We start from the raw sequence: 19804 nt of genomic DNA on the forward strand, positions 1-19804 counted from the left end.
TAGTGTACTAAGCTTTGCGATTGCGAAGCTTGAGGCTTCCTCGATTATAGTCAAATGGGTAGTGTTGCTATTTTTAAAGTTTATTCAAAAACCTTAAATAAGTCCAAGGTTTTCTCTTTTAAATATTTAAGCCATGATATGATTAAGGTACCGTTCAAGTAGTACGTAAGCACTATAGAGGGGAGGGGGGTCTTTAATATTCTCATTTGGTGATTACGTCAACAGTAATTATTTACTTTTTTACAAATATTACCCAAACATTGTCTATGCTTGAAAACGAGATGCATTTTCGAGGATTCCTACAAATACTGAAAACAGGAGGGGGGGGGGGGATAAATTGCAGTAAATCTTACTTAAACCTTGAACGGCCTCTAAGGATAGAACATTTAAAAGTTATAAAGTACGTTTATGAGTAAAGGTTAGTTTTTATAGGTGATATTCGTGACTGGGTCTGATATTCAAGGGTGATGTCTATTTACTTTTACTAAATCCAAAGCTAGCAACTCACTTGCGAGCTTTCTGGCAATGTGAGTGTCCATGGGCATCACTTAACATCAGGTGAGCCTCCTGCCAGTTTGCCTCCTATTACGTAAAAATATGTATACATCTTATTATTATTAATATTATAGTTTATAAGTAATCATAACAATCACATATATAATTTTCTTAACCTACATAGTAATCATAGAAATAACTAAAAATTGAAAAAATTAATAAATCTTATTTAAAAAGTTTAGTACCTGTGTACCTTTAACACTGGCAACATTTCCTCGCTGTATTGCGATACTTATACATTGAGCGAGAAAAGCAACAGCTCTGGGGTCACCTGTACGATCTGTGCACTTGAACCCCATGGCCCAAAAGTCTCTACCCCAAAGGGAACAAAATCAAAGAATCAAGGAAAGAATCATATATTTAAGCCGTCAATTATTTTCCGTTTAATATTATTATATAGCCTATTTGATCTTACACGGAACAATAATTGTTTCATGCACTGTACGATACCAATACTTCCTCAAAATAATTATTCTACTATTTTCGTCTTAAAAATCAGCAAACAATAGATTTTTATCAGTCACATAAATCTCATTATGACACAATCATCGTGCTTCGAGTTATAAGTTCTGTACTGTGTACTTCCTAAAACTACGGTGTGTACTATGAATTGCAAATCACCACCGGAATTTATCTTGTTTTTATTTTCATAATATAATTTTATATCCTCATTATTTTACCACCAATAAGGACTCAATGAAACTGTTGATTGAACTTTCGTAACTCCATTTGATATATGCGTTTCATATCTTTAATGTGCCTCCGATACACTTAATTATTCGCCGGCAATTGTCTCCATTTAAGCTATAGACCCGGTAGGTATTGAGGTGGAAATGTAATGTTAATAGATTTCTGGATTATTTCTTGTCGTTCGCCTTCTAAGATCTCAATTTCATATTACATACCACATTAATTCCAAATTACTTATAAAGTGTAGTTTTGAAGACATAAAAACTATATTTCTTTGTGATATAATAGTTTATATTTATAGTGATAAGGGAAATAAATTTTGCTACGTACATTCATGACGTCTCCACGCCAGTCACGGACATCAGCTAACAATTAAAATCTCGGGTTACTTCAAACTATGGTTTACATAATAATATTTGTATGGAAACATAATTACCGTAAATACTGCATAAAGCTTTGCGAAAAGCTTTACCAATAGATAACTTAATTATAAAAAAACAAATCAGTTTTTTTTATCATAGCGATTTCGCAATTTGTTAGAAACAGTGCCGACTGTTTTTTTTATAAATAATATGTAATCTACGTAATAATACGTACGAAGGTCAAATGTTAAAGCTAACAAATGTTATATTTGCTAATCATGTAGCTAGTATATATATAGCCTAGTTAAGGCATAACGCAAACATAAAAGTGCGCTTTGTTATATAAAATTATTTCTGCAATCCATTGTTTTATTTTACCATTAAAACATGAATCGGAAAATTGAATACAAAGTCTTCATTGGGTATTTAATAAACACTGTTTATTATTCATTTTTATCTCAAGTCATGAGTAAATACCTTCTGATACTATAAGCTATTAATAATGTATATCTAAAGGATTTATAATTTTCAAGAAACGTTATAATTAAATAATTATGCGAGTATGTCATACTATTAATTAGGCCGCTAATAAAAAGTATTTAAGATGATTTTTGACATTTGATTTAAAAAATTATGAAGATACCTAATAATTCAATTAAGGTGTAAATAAAATATATTTCTACAGATACAATTTATAATTGTATTGTTTTTACCATAATTAAACTATAATAATTTTAAGAAACCCGCAATAAGAATTTTCGTATGTTGAAAGATTTTTTTATGGGACAGAAAGCAAGCTGGTCACTTTGAATAATGTGAAAACAGTCGCCTAACCTGCACCGCTGAGGCCTAGCGTGTGAAGAGTGTGTTGCCGACCCATAAGGGCATGGTACGCTAATGGTGGTTTTCCAGAAGGTGGTACTCGGCCCTTAAACGCCCTGTGATGTGGAACGCAAGGCTAGGTGGAAAGTATGGAATTTCGCATTATGCGTCGACATTCGAAGATTAGGTTTGCTTCTGTGATTGGAGTTATGAACTACGAATTTAAAAATATATGTATAAAAATAAATAGAAACATTTAATATAATTTATTTAAAAATCACACACGAATAATTTTAGTACCAGGCTCCCACTTATAACAAAAACCACTACGCACCTTTTGGACCAACGAATTAACAACAGATTTCTTACTTAATGATTCTAAAGACGTATAATACACAACATTAGTTGACGGATCGCCACTTATGGATGAAATTTTTGTTTGTAATGTGTTCGTTTTAGAGTAATTACTGATTACAGATGGTTGGTAGGAAGTTTTGGGGTGAGCATTAATAATTCCAGCGCAGCTGTGGAATTTTGTGAATTTGTCATTGATACGGTGTTGGACGTCAATGTGTACGCTTAATTGACGGCTGAAAGAAAAGTGACCAAATTAGGAAAATTTATGAACTTGTCTTATCCAGCTAAATAGAATAATAATAATAATCAATGGCGCTACAACCTTTTTAGTTCTCAGATTTCTGTATCTGTTTCATGATGATTTGTTAACCTAATAGGCAAGAAGGTGATCAGCCTTCTGTGCCTGACGGACGCCATCGACATTTAGGGTCTAAGACAATTCCGGTTTCCTCACGATGTTTCCCTTCACCGTCCTAGCGAATGTTAAATACGCACATAAAAAGAAAATACATCGGTGCACAGCCGGGGATCAAATCTACGACCTCAGTGATGAGAGTCGCTGACGCCACTAGGCCAACACTGCTATGCAGCTAAATATAATATGTAAATTAATTTGAAAGCAGTATTGACAGTTTACAATACTGTAAACTGTCACAAAATTGTGTTCAACGCGAAGACGCTATGCCAAAATAGGGCGCTCATAAAATCGCGCTTCTAAAATAGTCACAGCTCACATTTCATACGTTTGTTATAAATTGCGACAAACTCAGAATTTATACTAGTAGGACGCTATAAAAACCTTTTTTATAATTTTGATTTAAAAAAAAACATCTGATTATGTATACAATAAAAAAAAATTGATTGCCAAAAACAACGGGATCTTTAGATTTGCTATGAAAATCTGGTTATTTCCTACCTTAACTATAGGTACAAGTTTTCACCTTTGTTTAAGAGTATTAAGTTGTCTACACTACAGTACCTGTTATCGAACAATTCTCCACACAGCTGACATCTTATTGGTGGTGTGGAAGTACACTGTGATATTTCAGTGTGATTCGATTCGTCAGCCAACGACGATTTACCAGATTTCTTCTGTATATTCAATGTTTCTGATTTACTGAGCTCCGAAACTGTTGTTGCCGGAATCGTTTGTAAATTCGACTCGGAGAATCGATTTTTCTTAATTTCATTTATAAGATCGTCGGGGTTGGTGATTTTGTCGAAGAATGACACAATTTTCTTTAATTTATCCTCTTGGACTTGGACTTCGGGCTCAGTTTGAGTCACACTGGCTATCTTTCTGGATTGCCTGAAATTATTTTATTATATATAATCAACGTATTTAACGCGAAAAATAAACAAATCCGTTGATAGTATTGCAGTTCTTCAAATATCTATTCAAATTAATTTTTAATTGTGAACATTGGCGTAGAAGATTCAGTGTGCAATTCTCATCACTAAGGCCGAAGCTGCGATCCGCGGCTGTGCAACACTGGACTTTATATGTGCGCATGTAACACTTGCACTTACGGTAAATAAAAACATAGAGCACAGAGGAAACTGATTTACTTTAGACCCGAAAAGTCAACGTGTGTGACAGGCACAGAAGGCTGAGGCTTGCCCGTTGAAATAAACAAATGATCAAGAAATAGATAATCTGTGGCTCAGACCTCAAAATGTTAAAGCGCCACAGTTTGTTTTACTTTTGTATTCAATACAAAAGTTATTCTTATATTCCTAATTAACTAAGTTCTTCTAAACAGTCAAGGCGGTATATAACTTACCAGCCACTGGATACATCACAAGTATTAATCCTCGATATTCCAAGATGCTCGTTCTCGTGCTGCAATTTCTCACACTCGCTGGTGAAGCCTTCGTGACAGTAGTGACAGACATATTGACGTTCAGGAAAGTGGCAGAGGTTTAAGTGGTCGTTGTAGTTTATTATTCCTTAAACCATAATTAATGAGAGTAGGATTTTTTGTAACTACCTACAAACTAAATATGTATAGTTTAGATATAGGATAATAGTAACGGATAATGTTCGATATCCGAATCGCTTTAATATACCAGATAGAAAGCATAAAATAAAATGTATTTATACTATTAAAATAGTTGTACCAGTAATTGTTTTCAAGTTTTTTTTTTAAATATACTATAATAATAATACTGAAATTTGCTCCATTATTTTAAAATTGTAATATGCACCAGGATAGGTAGCATTGGATGTAGTGGAATTGTCTTTAAAATATTTCTTATTTACTTACCATAAAACATCATTTTACACCCAGATATAGGACACTGGCGTGGCGTAGACTCCATCAAACAACTTCTCTGAACACTCTGAATATACGACAAAATAACTGGACTTTTCATATCGTTCAAAACCATTTCCGACCTTGCCTGCTTCGCTCGTCGTCTCCTAAGCCTTATACCACGCCGGCGTCTATCATAACATATAATATCATTATCACTAGCATATCCCCTTTTCAGTCTATCAGGATTTAAGCCAAAAATCCGCTGTAAAAAGCACTGGAATCGTGTCGGTTTTCGCATTTCCCTATACGGTACATTGACAACCGATTGCTTTATCTCGCTTTGAACTGAGACATTTTCTTTACAATCCTGGGTGAATCCGTCCTTTTTGAACGTGGACGGAACTTCTTTTACGGGCACAGAACTGCCGGAATCGGTATCGCCGTTTGACAGTTCAGCGGTACCAACAATGGCATCCGTTTTCGTACGCTTCGATCGCTTTTTGCGCCTTTTTTGGGGATATGGTTCTATGTAATTTTCTGGAAGAATTCCGATAACACTAGCGTCGTAGATTTGAAAGAGCTTTTTCAAGCACTTATATTTAGCTTTAAGGACTTCGTGCTTTTTCTTAGGCACCCATTTGACATCATCTTCTACTTTTTCTTCGACGTGCACTTCTTGCTTGTGCATGACCCGAAATTTGTCGATGATCGAACACAAGGTTTTCGTAATTACGTATAAGAGAAAGGACAGATATACTTCGCAATTTAAATACGATATCATAACGGGTACGTGAGGCAGTTGTATTTAATTTTACGCGAGATAATATTTATTTTAGAGTGCATAATGATACAACATTTTTTGCTTGCAATTTTCCAAAACTGAAATTTTGACAGATTGTGTCAATTTATTTAGTTTTAAAGATATTTCAGAAGTAGACTTTATGTGAACTCCGATGAAATAATAGTAGGGGTGCCCAAGCGGGGATTTCAGGATTTACTACTGCGTGGAAGATACAGGATACGTGGAATATACAGACTAGATGTACCCAGTGAAGTACCTCCACCAAATATGAACCCCATAAATATGGATGCCCGTCAAAAATAAAGGATCAGATTGGTAAAAAAAAATTATCATCAGATATTCTCGAGCGCGTCAGATTTAAGTATTGTGAGTTAATTACATGCTAAAAAGTGTATATATTTTACTAATCTGACAATTTACAAGTGACGTAAAGGAAGGGTAGGGCTACAAAGTTGTAAAAAAATCGTTATCTCGATATTCTCGAGCGTGGCTGATTTTGTTTTATTTTGAAGGAAATAATTCAAGGATGACGAAAAATATAAAACCTGATGATTTAAACAAGCCGAAGTTAGAAAAATGAATCGATAAAGTTTAATACGTGCGGCTGCATGATGCCTATATATAAACTATGACTAATATTAAAATCAAGTGTGTATTTTGTGGTGATAGTTTCACCTTTGCAAAAATCAATAAAATTTACATTAGAAAAATGTACAAATATTTTGCAGGTCCACAAGCGTTTTTGCGGTAGAAGAACTGTGTTGCGAGACATGTTTTTTATGCCATTACATTTACTAGCGGACCGATAGACGTTGCCCCGTACACGCGTCTTAAATACGAAAATTTCAAAGTATAAAAACGGTATCTATTTGTAGATACGTCTCAATTATTATCGAATACACTTGAAAATACATTTCGGAGGAGTAATACACGCACAGAACATTTATTTATATAAAGATTCGATTATTCGATTGTGTTTATATCTTATGTTATTCAGAGCAACCTTTTATTATTTATTTTATTAGATATGTGGACACATACAATATTCTTTCTAAAAAACAATATGGATTTCAACCAAATAAAAACACCAAACAATTACTATCCGCATTCACAGACCATATTTATAAACACTTAAATAAAAAAGATCATTGTTGTGTTTATTGACTACAGAAAGGCATTCGACACATTAAAGCACAGCGTAACCCTACAGAACTTAAATGACTGCGGAGGACGAGGAAACCTACTCAAGTGGTGTGAAAACTATCTGCAAGATAGAAGTTACGTGTTAAAGTGTGCAACGAAGAAAGTGTCTCAATATCTATAACATAAGGTACGGCTCAGGGCTCAGTTATTGGACCTTTACACTACCTCACCTACGTTAAGACATTACCTAACATAATAAAGTATTGCCAGATATTCCAATTTGCAGATGATACATGCCTAGTAGTCGCTGGGCCTAACATCCAAGAAGCAGAAACAAAGCTACAATCTGGTTTCGATACATTGGCTAAATGGTCCCACGACGTCAGACTTGTACTAAATCCTAACAAAACAAAGTTCATGCATATCCGATCCAGTCATAATCTAAGCTCTTGTACACCCCACTTAATCCTACACAACCACATGTGTGCACATTCTTATAAATCGTATCCCATAAACTGCAACTGCAACGCCGTAGAATTAGTTAATAACTACAAGTACCTGGGGCTTACAATAGATGACCGAATGTCCTGGAAAATGCACATTAATTCTGGCTAAGTGAGATACTTGCCAAATTCACTATAATAAAAAATAAAACACCTTTTAAAGCTCTGTTACGATTATACAAAGCACCAGCCGAATCCATTATAACATTTGGATATTCATGTTATGGGAGAACATGCAAAACTTATCTAAATCAATTTTTTGCATACAAATACGTATTTTAAAAACAATTGCTCCTATAAAATGTAAAGAGGACTAGAGAAAGTTATTTGCATTTTTCAAAATTACACCTATACAAGAGCAGAGAAGCTAGGATTATTAAATGAACTACTTTACAGAATTACCTCAAAACAATTAAAACTCACTATCACTATTCAACACGTAGAAAATTAAAAAGCTAATTTCTATTACCCAAGTACAATAATTTATATGGGAAAAAAACATTAGACTACTTTAATCCAGATTTAATAAACTCGCTACCAACTACACTTCTTACTAATATAACAAGAAACAATAATAAATTTGCATTAAAAAAAAATATTACATATGCATAACAAAAATTATGCTAATCAGACATCATCGTCATTTAATACATATTCGAAACACATCCTGTATTCGAATGAGAATTCTCGACAAGAACAGGTTCCTTGCATCGGCTATCTATGGTGCGTCAGTGTTTAAATTAGTTTATGATGTTTTACGTACAATTTTAATCGTTTGAATGGTTTGTTATAATGTTATAGTTTACATATCACTGGCCTTAGTATATTAAACGGAATAATTATTGGTCCTCTCGAACTGCCGGGAAAATTATCTTCTCCGAGTTATTTACATTTTTTGCAAAATGATCTCCCGAACTTAATGGAAGAAGTGCCTGAGGAAGTAAGGAAACCCCATTGGGTACGGAATGATGGCTGCCCTGCACGTTATAGCACTAACGTCCATGCTTATTTAAATGCCACGTATCCAAGTAAATGGATTGGTCGTTTGGGTCCCATTTTGTGGCCTCCCCGATCCCCGGATTTAAACCCACTGGACTTTTTTTACTGGGGCTGTCTAAAAGAAAAAGTGTACTAAAAAACTATTTCAAATTTGGAGGAATTACGCAGCCGCAGCAGCAGAAATTAATTACGTGTTCAAGAGGCCGTTTCAAAAATAAATGAACGACGGTTACCTTAGTAGAGCCTTTATTAGATGATGTCGATAATACATATTAGAGTTGTTGGTAGACAATTTGAACACCTATTGTGAAAAAAGCGTGATTTATGTACCTCCGATCTTTTTATTATCATTAAAATTTATTAAGACTTATCTTTTCTTTTTTAGTCGTATTTACTCTTTTTGCATCTTAATAGCAATAACTTCGTAGTGGTATTAGATAAAATGATGTATAATACCATTTTGTAAACTGTATGAACTGCGCATTTTTTAAATAGCTGGCCACTTACGTTTTCATACATTTTTTTACATGAAATATTCTCAAACTATGCCAAAATTATTTTGGTCTCAAATTTCATGTCAAAAACTCAAGTTCCTTTTTTTTTTGAAAAAAGTATCATAGATACTTATATTATTTAATGTATTTCTAATAGTATGGTCTATCAGGAATAAGAAGACACCAAAAACGCCACAAATTTCATTATTTTGTGGCGTGTGTGCAAATGAATGTGAATTAAAGTAAAAATAACGTATGTTTTTCTAAAAAAAACATATTTTGGGTATCACTTGGAATATTTTTTTTCGATATTTTTTTCTGAGCTCTGGATAGCTGTCCAGTGCGGAGTTCAAGGATTATTCATTCTTTCTGGGACACCCTGTATATGTGTTAATGATTTAAATATGTTCGTCGTCCTGGTGGACTGAAAAACTGTGTACAGTTTATGTTTCCACCACACCAACTTCCTTTATTAAGAAAACACTTTTTAAATATTATTATTATAAACATAATTATTTACAAAATTTTAATTTTTTTTCCGACGTTTAAAAAGTGTTTTCTTAATGTGTAAAAGCTATGTTAACAAAAGACAATACAACTTCCTTTATATTGTTACGAGCTACGGGATCGGATAGAAAATACCGTAGATTTATTCAAGGGTTTATTTCTTGAAAAATCAATGAGGAATTTATGGGCACAAATTAATTGCAGAGATGCACTTATAACACACAAAAACAATCACTTATTACTTCACTTATGCACACTTCACACAGTTCTTTATCACTTGTAATCACTTTATTCGCACTTTATCGCTTTCGGCTCGCTTATATATCCCTGGGAATAATTCTAAACAATATTCGAGAACTCTCTAGGCGGGCTTGCTACTGAGTAGCGATTGCACAATTCTAGAACGTCCGCACTCTTTGTCTCTTTCGCACGTTACTCCGTCCTTGTCGTACGGCGTTCTTGACTGCTCAGTCTAGTTTCGAGAAAGTTCTGATATTCTCTCTCTCTCTCGTATCATTTCGTCTTTGTCTCACACCTAGAAAGTTTGGTCTAGAATATTCCTTCATCAAAGGGGTATACCTAGGCCTGAAAACGCCTGAAAACGGGTCTCCTGAAACCTGCACCACATGTTCACTACTCAACTACTACACATGTTCTGAAACCGACTGAAAAAAGTTTTCAGCTTCCTGAAAACTAGGGTAACATTATGTGATTAACCCTCTCCTGAAACGGTCAGAAATCATATCAGCCACAGCCTGCTGAAAAGTTCTCTAACTAGTGGAAAAATCTAGAAACATTGCAGTCGACCCGTCTTCGTAACAATATTAAGATCATTTATACAATAAATAAATAATTGACCTACAAATATAGTATATTTTCTATAGATAACTTTTTATTTCAGAGGTAATGAATAAAACATAATTCAATAAATCATTTTATTACAGTCTTAAAAATTTAAATATATTAAATCTATTTACATGGCTTCTAATTCAATTCGGAATGTGACTTAAAAATATGAATAAAATTAACTCGCATCATTATCCGAAAGATCCCTCCGGCATAAGTAGAGCTGAAAAAGGAGAATTATTTTTCGTTTATTATTGGTTTACTGAACAACCTTTTACAGGTCCGGGTTTTATATATCTGTTACGTGGTCATTAATTTACATGAGGCATGTAGACGACTAACCAATTTTTATGTCTTAAGCTTGCCGGAATTTTTATGTCTTATGCTTGCCGGAATTTTTATGTCTTAAGCTTGCCGGAATTTTTATGTCTTAAGCTTGCCGGATTTTTTATGTCTTAAGCTTGCCGGAATTTTTATGTCTTAAGCTTGCCGGAATTTTTATGTCTTAAGCTTGCCGGAATTTTTATGTCTTAAGCTTGCCGGAATTTTTGTCTTATGCTTGCCGGAATTTTTATGTCTTAAGCTTGCCGGAATTTTTATGTCTTAAGCTTGCCGGAATTTTTATGTCTTAAGCTTGCCGGATTTTTTATGTCTTAAGCTTGCCGGAATTTTTATGTCTTAAGCTTGCCGGAATTTTTATGTCTTAAGCTTGCCAGAATTTTTATGTCTTAAGCTTGCCGGAATTTTAATGTCTTAAGCTTGCCGGAATTTTTATGTCTTACCTGCAACGGATGCGTTTAAGAAGCAAATACCACACCCAGCGAAAAACGCGCGCAGAGCCAACTGAAAAAACAAATATATTAAATAGTATTGTCTTTTGTTAACATAGCTTTTACACATTGAAAGAAAACATTTCTTTAACCGGATTAAAGCTATTTTTATTATTATAAACTTATAATTATTTACATACGAACGAAATGTTGGAAAATTTAATATTAATAAATTTATATATATATATAAATTTAAAATTATTATTTTTTCCGGCGGCCTTATCGCTTTCGAGCGATCTCTTCCAGGCAACCACTGCGAGTAAAGAAAAAATAAAAACCTATTAAATTACATAAGATATGCAAGTAGTGCAAAAATACATGTTATACACAGTTATTAAGACAAAAACTAAACAGGAACAAAAAAACTAAACTGAAAAGATGATACATTAAAAATAGAAAGTAAAAAGACACAAAAAAACAAACTGAACTAAAAAGATGATACATTAAAAATAGAAAGTAAAAAGACACAAATCACGATAATTTAAGATAAGTCTCGTCAGTTAGTAGTTAGAAAGAAAGTTAGTTTAGGTTAGTTAGATACGATGAATTATGTAAATAATTATACAAATAGCTTTAATCCGGGTAAAAAATTGTTTTCTTTGAAATATATTAAATTACAAATTTGTTAAAGGAATAACTTTTCTAACTCATATAACATATATATACATACACATGTTCATAGAAAGTCCATCTCTGCGTAACAAATGTGACAAAAGATATGAATAAACAGAGCAGTTAAGTAGCTTCAGCGACTCTCAACCCTGAGGTTCTGCACCAATGGTCTTTCTGTCTATGTGCGCTTTTAACATTCGCTCGACCGGAGAAAGAAAACATCGCGAGGAAACCGGCTCGCCTTAGACACAAAAAGTCGACGGCGTGCGTCACGCACAGAAGGCTGATTACCTACTTGCCTATTAGATTGACAAATGATCATATAACATATATATATGGGTACCACTGGGTTTGAATAAAACACAATGAAAATTAATAAAATTCAGAGACAGAAAAGCGCTAAGTATGACTCCAGTTTTTTCTATAATATAAAAAGTGAGTGAATGAGTCATTAGATGTCCAATAATTTTGACAAAGTGTTGTGAATAGAAAAAGCTTGACAACTCTTGACAAATTTAGTTTGTCCGCAAATATTTCGAAAACAAAAATTCATATGGAGATAGTCAAACATGAATATATTGCAACTAAGAGAACACGATTACATCAAAAGCGAATTTGTGGAAGACATAAATAACATTTTTATTGCGTATATATATGATAAAATAAAGCATTTTACCGAAGACAGGGTCTCCCGTTGCTGAGGAGCAATAGCTGCTATTGCCCCGATCATGATTCCAGCTGAGGATGGATTGGTGAAGCCACACAACGCGTACGTCGCTATTAATTCCGATCGACCCTATAAACAAATAAAATAAATCAAACCTCTAATAATCTCATTAATTTTTCAAGTCCTAATTGATTTCTCAAGTCAGTAAAATTAATAGAGGAAAATAGTATTAGTTCTGATGTCTTATATAATATTTTCTTTTTTTTGAGGTTGTTCACGCCATCCAGTTACCTATAGTCCTCTCTGTACACATCTTCTGTCCTTACCGCACCAATTCCCTAAACACCATTCTTTCTCTTTTACCATCTGCAAGTGTAGGAGGAGATGACCATTACACATGCTCCCGCGCCTTTAGAGAAGACTAAACCGCCGACGCGAGGTCACGCTTGTGCTTACGCTTGCGCTTCGTTTTCATACACTTCCGCTATTTTGTGCTTATACTTTATTTGTGGTCTTCTCCCACGGAGACGGTTGAAGAGACTGAGGACTAAAGGTGAGTGGTGTTTCCATATTTTTACGCTGCATTCCACTTGCCCCTCGGCCTACTTTTATTCGTCTTCGCCGCTACAGAGGTCATTTAACAGCAGCAAAGGCTGAGAGAAATTCTATGTAAAATGCAAATACTTACAGACAAAAGACCGTCTCTCTTCATCTCTCCCATGCGTTGATAAGCCACGAATTCATTGACTACCGTCTTCAGACCGATAAGAGATCCAACCAATTCACACTCCTCCCAAGGAACACCTGGTGAAAATATATGTATAATATAGATATACTAGGGTATCCCGGGATGTTATATTAGCAGTTACTAAAGCGTCGTACGAATTGTGAAAATTAGGTTCTCAATCGAAAGATCTATTTTACTCAAAAAAGTGTCCATTTTATTTGGACGTGATCGAAATGTAAAGAAATGTGACTCGTGCGCAGACTAATAAGTTAAGTACCGGCATAAAAGTTTCAATAATCTGGCAATTTGAGCATGATATAATGAGCGAAACGGTCGTTTTTTTTAAAAATCTTTTCAGGAAAAGAAATATTCTCTAATGGTGGAGCGTATTCAAAATAAATTAATGAGATACATTTACATGAGATTGTATGGAGTGTACCCACTTTACCCAGTTATGTATCCAACTTTGTTTGTCTTCGGTATGGTGGGATACAACAAGTTAGTGGTAAGGAGGGACCTTACTGTCACATTGTATTTTTTTAAGGTCCTTAGAGGCAAAATATATAATGCGGAAATGTTGGAGAGACTGGGGCCGCGTGTGCCAAATAACCACTCTCCGCGTGGTAAGGAATCGCAATTGTTGGCAGTGCCTCGGGCGCGTACGAACTTACTCAGAGAAGCGCCATTTACGCGTCTCTTGCGCACCCTAAATATTATTGCTTGTGAGACAGATGCTTTTATTTGCACACTGGCTGAATTACAAGAATTGCATTATTTATAATTAGTTATAAAATGATTTAGATTTTAAGTTTTTACTTGTTATGTTTATATTATGTTTTTAGTTTAGTTTTTTATTGCATTAGTATTAAGTTACTGTACAAATAGGAAATAAATAAAGATTAAGTAAAACATAGAATTAGACGGTTTTCATGGGGTGAGGTAGTTCAAACCATTGATAAATAATTACATCTTTGCTTCAAATTATATCCATATATAGTTTTAGTTACGAGCTTCAAACCGGGATATCGCGTTTAAATCTTATTATTTATAAAATATACTATCCTTACTAAGACCGTACGATAATGTTAAAATTCAAATAAAAGAAAATCTATGAAAATTTATCGAAATGTTCCTAAATAGAAAACTCTAACACGGCTTGACCATTTGCAGTATTTTTTTATTTATTAATTTCTTACATTCTAAGAAAGGTTTTCACATGGAGAAAAATTGAAAAAAATATATAAATTTAGTTTTATTCAGTACTTTTATATATCTGTATGGGGTAGCAAAGCAAAGTGTCCCATATCGCTGCTAATAAGGCAGGCTAAGTTGATAAATCATATTAAAGCAAAACAAAGTTAGTATAAAATATTAATTACACTGTATATATAATAACAATAACTCGAAAGAAAAATGTCGAATGTCAATTATCTCGAAAACAGCATTTAGTAGTCGCAACGTCTTTGTTAACGAACGTCTTTAACTGTCAAATACGTCAATCTTCATAGAGAAAATATAGTACTACTAACACAAATTGGTCAATTCAAACTCAAACTCAAAATATCTTCATTCATATAGGTAAACAACACTTACGAACGTCAAAAAAAAGTTAAATTAATTGTAAATTTACATTTACTACCAGTTCGCAAGTCGAGAGTAGGTAATTCTGCACACACAAGACAAAACGCAAAACAGTAAGTAAAACTAATAATAATGAGAATCTCACCCATCATCCAGCACAACGGTATGAACACCTTCCCCAAGATCCACTCGAGATTTAAGTCCGGATTGCCCAAAAGACCACCGCAGTATCCCAATAGGCCATTGACAAACGCCACTGCAGCGACAAAAGCCACCAAGTTGGCTATTATGTTTAGAACCAGGGCTATACCATTTGTGGCCCCTCGAGTGGCCGCTGATAACGCGGATTGGTCTTGTCTGAAACGGATAAAAGAGTATGAATTATCACGCAGTATTTAAGAAATCCAAACGGTGTTTTTAAAGTTCGGCATGGTCAAGATATGACCATGCAAAAATCACATTACATTCAATTGTATAACTTATGTCTATATGCATGGTCAGGAGCAGTTGTGTGACCATGCAAACTGTCATGTTACATTTACCTTGCTCACATTCATCGGTATAGTCGAAAATATTTATATGATATAGCAAAAAAAATATATTACATTCAGGTTATTTAATCTGCTGGAGTTGGCCAGGGTGACATAAACAATAAAGATTTCATCTAATAATTAATTTCTTTTTACAAATTTTAATTATACGTATTTAAGAAAAGTCATACTAAGCACTCGCGCGTGGATTGGATGTCACAAGCTACTTGGCAGCTGATAAACGACCGTAGGGAACTCCACCTAAAACTGCTCGGAACCAACGACGAACTACTACAAGCCGACCTCAGACAGCAGTATCGGGAGATTCGTAAGAAGATCTATCGCAGCTCGCGAAAGGACAGAAGGTTGTGGGTTGACGGTATTGCTGACCACGCTCAAATTGCCGCTAACACCGGCAACATGGGAGAACTGTATAAAGCGACTAAAATCTTGGCCTCTAAAATCAAAAGACGGTCAACTTATCGTAACAGCAGAAGGGCAACTACGACGCTGGCGTGAACACTTCGAGGAAACCTTTCGTCCCACAGCTACACATGGAGGCATGCAAGACACATTTCCACCACCCAGGCCACTAGACATCGATATCGAACCACCTACACGTGATGAAGTGGAGAGAGCGGTCATGGGTCTTAAGACTGGTAAAGCACCAGGGCTTGATTTAATAGCCGCAGAAATGTTAAAAGCGGACCTGGCTACTACCGTCGACACGCTGACACCTTTGATTGGGAAAATCTGGGCCAGCGAGAAGCTTCCGGAGGACTGGAATAGGGGCCTTCTTATTACTGTGCCCAAAAAAGGTGATCTAAGCCAATGCAGCAATTGGAGAGGTATCACCTTGCTCTCGGCCCCTTCCAAGGTTTTCTGCAGAATTATCTTGGACAGGTTGTCTGCAGCCGTTGAGCCTCTCCTTCGCATAGAACAAGCTGGCTTCCGGCCTAACCGCTCGTGTACCGACCAAATTAACACTCTTCGTATCATTCTCGAACAGGCATCAGAATGGCAGAGAGAGATTTATCTTACCTTTGTTGACTTCGAAAAAGCTTTCGATACGTTGAGATGGAGCAGCATATGGTCGCGACTCTCTAACATTGGTGTCCCGCCAAAGATAATTAACCTAGTTAAGGCCAGCTATAGGAACTATTCTTGTAGAGTGATTCACGATGGTCTCGTCTCAGACGATATTCAAGTGCATGCAGGCGTCCGGCAAGGCTGCTTACTCTCGCCACTACTTTTCCTGGTTGTTCTCGACGGGATTATGGATCGCATACATCAGAACCAGCGTCGCGAAATAGAGTGGGGATTAACCAACATCTTAGAAGATTTGGATTACGCCGATGACCTCTGTCTGCTGAGTCACACGCACCGCGACATGCAATCTAAGTTGGACGACCTGGAACGCGAGGCGGGATTTGCGGGACTCAAAATCAACACCCGGAAAACGAAAGAAATGCGTGTTGGAGTTGAGAATCGCACCCCAATGCGGGTGGGTGCAGAGGACATAGAAAGCGTTCAACAATTTGTTTACCTCGGAAGCGTCGTGTCTGAAACTGGAGGTACAGAAGAGGACGCGCATTGCCAAGGCCAGAGCAACCTTTGCACAACTTCGGCCTATATGGCAGTCACGGATGTTGACGCGTCGAATCAAGGTTAAAATATTCGGATCCAACGTCAAATCTGTGCTGCTCTATGGGTGTGTAACGTGGAAGGTTACCAAACACATCTCGCACCGACTCCAAGTCTTCGTTAACCGCTGTCTTCGCCGTATTCTGAACATCTACTGGCCTGAAAAGATCTCTAACGAGCAACTTTGGGAGCGCTGTCGAGAAACCCCGATCAGCCAGCAGATCAAGCGACGCAAATGGAATTGGATAGGCCATACACTTCGAAGGGATCTCAATCATATCCCAAGCAGGCGCTTGATTGGAATCCGCAAGGAAAGCGGAAGCGTGGCCGTCCCAAACAAACCTGGCGCCGAACAGTTGCGGACGAGGCAAAGAGAGCCGGAAAGACTTGGAGCGAGGTGAAACACGAGGCTCAAGACCGAACGCGATGGAGACTCACTGTGGACGCCCTCTGCCCCACCTAGGGGTTATAGGACATTAAGTCAAGTAAGTCAAGAAAAGTAACATTTATAAACATTAAGAGTGAGAGACAAATTATGTACTTTAATTCGACTTAGAGTCCTTCAAGAAAAGAGCGAACCAATTCTTAAAAGGCCGGCAACGCACTTGCGAGCCCTCCGGCATTGAGTGTCCATGGGCGGCGACTTAGTTTTTTTATATTTAAAGTATTATACTGGTCACCATTTGTTTTAAAAACGTTTATATTTTTTTGTACATACAAGAAGGCTTTAATAACATATTGACCAGCAAGTGTCATAAAATGTATATAATATAATTCCTTAAACATTTTCCTAGAGCTAGGAGCAGTGTCAGCTCAAGTGACCCTCATCCCTGAGGTCGCGCTTTCGTATCACGGTTCAGCACCAATTCTACGGTGAAGATGAACAACGTGAGAAAACCGGCATTTCTTAACCCTAAAAATCGATCACACGTGTCAGGAATCTAAATAAAAATGATCAAAGATATATAAGAAGATCAGTTTACAGTCAGAGCCATACCGTTCCACAGTCTGTATATTATCGACCCTGGTGAGGGATCTCCGAGTCTCCGGCATCAGCAGCTTGGAGTAGCAGATGGCAGCAGGAGCCGACATCACGCTGGCAGTCACCAAGTGAGCTGGCTCAGCCCCGAACCCTATGTACGCTGCCAGAATTGTACCTGAAAATTATTATGTAATATTATAAATAATTAATAGTCGGTTGTTTTCATCATAGCATAAAATCTGTTTCGCTAGAATAGAAAAAAAATTAAGCCATATTCCGAACTCGTGACCTCAGGACCTATGACCCTGCGCCTAGGCAACAACCCTGCTCGTAACTTCCAACTTTATAGACCGTTATATATATGAAACTAATAATATTATAATAAAATATGTGTAATTTATACTCGCTTAATTTTTTGTTTAATCATCGAATACAATTATTATTAATAATATATTTTTTATTTATTAATTTATAATAATATTATTAATCGGCATTGGTTTATTTTATCAATTCAATTAATAAATGTTATTTATTAATTGCGATTAGCCAAAAATATCATAAGCAATATCAATAAAGTAACTATATTTTTTAAATTATTTTTATTTATTGTAAAATGTATGTTATTAGTTAATTGTTCAATTGGAATATAAATAAATAAATAAATATTTAATATACTTACTAACCGGAAACTGTTGCAAAACCAGATGACAGTAAGACATGCAATTCTGAAGGTGTGAGTAGAGCCAAATAAGGTTTCACCAGGAGAACTGATTCAGACTGAAAATATTTATATAATTGAGATTTTTTATTATTTATAATTGGTTTATATGAAATAGTCTATACTAGCCTTGTATCGAGTATTTATGGCTAAAAAGTCAATGTTTTTGGAAGCTTGCATGATACAGAACTTGGTGGGATTTTAGGTCACTTTACGGTTCCTGAGTCATCGAGGTCCTTTAAATAATAGAGGATTTTATAAATACAATGTAACACTCAAAGAGAATGCCTACGTCTGGCTATACTCTCGGTGCGTAATTCTGACGATTTAGGAAATCGCCATCCTTATAAAACCAATAAAGCCTAAGTGACCATAATATAGCATTGGCTCGCAGTCTTTGTAGTTGTTTAAATTCATCATATAATTCATTGTTTAATCAATAGATGGCGTTCTGCATGTAAAGAAACGCGATGGCATAACGACATCGTAGAATTATATAAAAGTTTAAGTGTCCCACTTTTTTTTACCCTTCCTTACATAAAGGGCTCGTAGGAGGCCCCGACACATACTAACGGATCCAGCCGATCCAATTACCATAGCAAACGATAAATTAAAAGCCGCCCGCGCGGCCAATAATAATAATAAAAATACACAGGTTAGGGTAAAACACCGCCTTCACCGGGGAAGGCGAGGACCTTTACTTCCCACTTCGCTCACTGCAGTGAACTTCCGTCCTGCCCTTCAGGCGATTGACCACCCCGCGACGGCCCAAGCCGAGGTTCGAGTCTCACAGAAGACGCCCTTGCGCTAGCCGCGGGATAAAATGCCATTCTAGCCGAGCTACGCTCGCCAAAACAGCCCGAGCTAAGCTGTAAAGGCCCTTATGGGCCCTGGGCCCTTTATAATAAATAGTTAGAAAGTGTTATTTGAAGTATATTCCTCATTCCGTTATGTATATGTTGACACTTACATCAAATTATTGTGTAGTTCTTGAAGCATCTATCAATATCAATACTTGATGACAAAATAATAATAGTATTGTTATTATAACCGCAATAATACGCAGTAAAAATATTGAATCTGCCCAATGTCCAAGGAGGTATACTTAGGGGGAGACGAACACTATGTGTGTCTGATTGCTCGTGGTAAGTCCAAACTTGACGCAAATAATAGCG

General features: G+C 35.9%; 2 protein-coding genes across 6 annotated transcripts in view; both read right to left on the bottom strand.

The window, feature by feature from the left end:
* Nucleotides 1-2680: 2680 nt before the first annotated feature.
* Nucleotides 2681-5935, bottom strand: LOC123711425. The gene is made up of 4 exons (XM_045664004.1): nt 5054-5935; nt 4571-4736; nt 3766-4095; nt 2681-3019 (listed from the first exon to the last, which is right to left on the bottom strand). Exons 1-4 carry the CDS (start codon nt 5823-5825, stop codon nt 2707-2709), a joined length of 1581 nt encoding a protein of 526 aa, XP_045519960.1. The 5' UTR covers nt 5826-5935; the 3' UTR covers nt 2681-2706.
* A 4478-nt stretch (nt 5936-10413) lies between these two features.
* Nucleotides 10414-19804, bottom strand: part of LOC123710868 (uncharacterized transporter YutK-like) — a 30128-nt gene continuing 20737 nt past the window's right edge. For all 5 annotated transcript variants that reach the window (XM_045663142.1, XM_045663143.1, XM_045663140.1 and 2 more), the window contains 7 exons: nt 18595-18688; nt 17927-18086; nt 14901-15112; nt 13136-13251; nt 12457-12576; nt 11121-11181; nt 10414-10561 (listed from right to left, as the gene is read on the bottom strand). In XM_045663142.1, coding sequence (XP_045519098.1) covers nt 10530-10561; nt 11121-11181; nt 12457-12576; nt 13136-13251; nt 14901-15112; nt 17927-18086; nt 18595-18688 — 795 coding nt within the window. In that variant the 3' untranslated portion in view covers nt 10414-10529. The remainder of the gene's footprint in view (nt 10562-11120; nt 11182-12456; nt 12577-13135; nt 13252-14900; nt 15113-17926; nt 18087-18594; nt 18689-19804) is intronic.

The sequence above is a fragment of the Pieris brassicae genome, chromosome 6, assembly GCF_905147105.1.
Source record: "Pieris brassicae chromosome 6, ilPieBrab1.1, whole genome shotgun sequence".
Lineage (NCBI taxonomy): Eukaryota > Metazoa > Arthropoda > Insecta > Lepidoptera > Pieridae > Pieris > Pieris brassicae.

Coding starts and splice junctions, on each gene's coding strand:
- LOC123711425 (XM_045664004.1), bottom strand. CDS start 5,825: ATGATATCGTATTTAAATTGCGAAGTATATCTGTCCTTTCTCTTATAC. Junction 4,096..4,570: donor TGTGATGTATCCAGTGGCTG/GTAAGTTATATA, acceptor AAATAATTTCAG/GCAATCCAGAAAGATAGCCA. Junction 3,020..3,765: donor GGAGAATTGTTCGATAACAG/GTACTGTAGTGT, acceptor CTTTTCTTTCAG/CCGTCAATTAAGCGTACACA.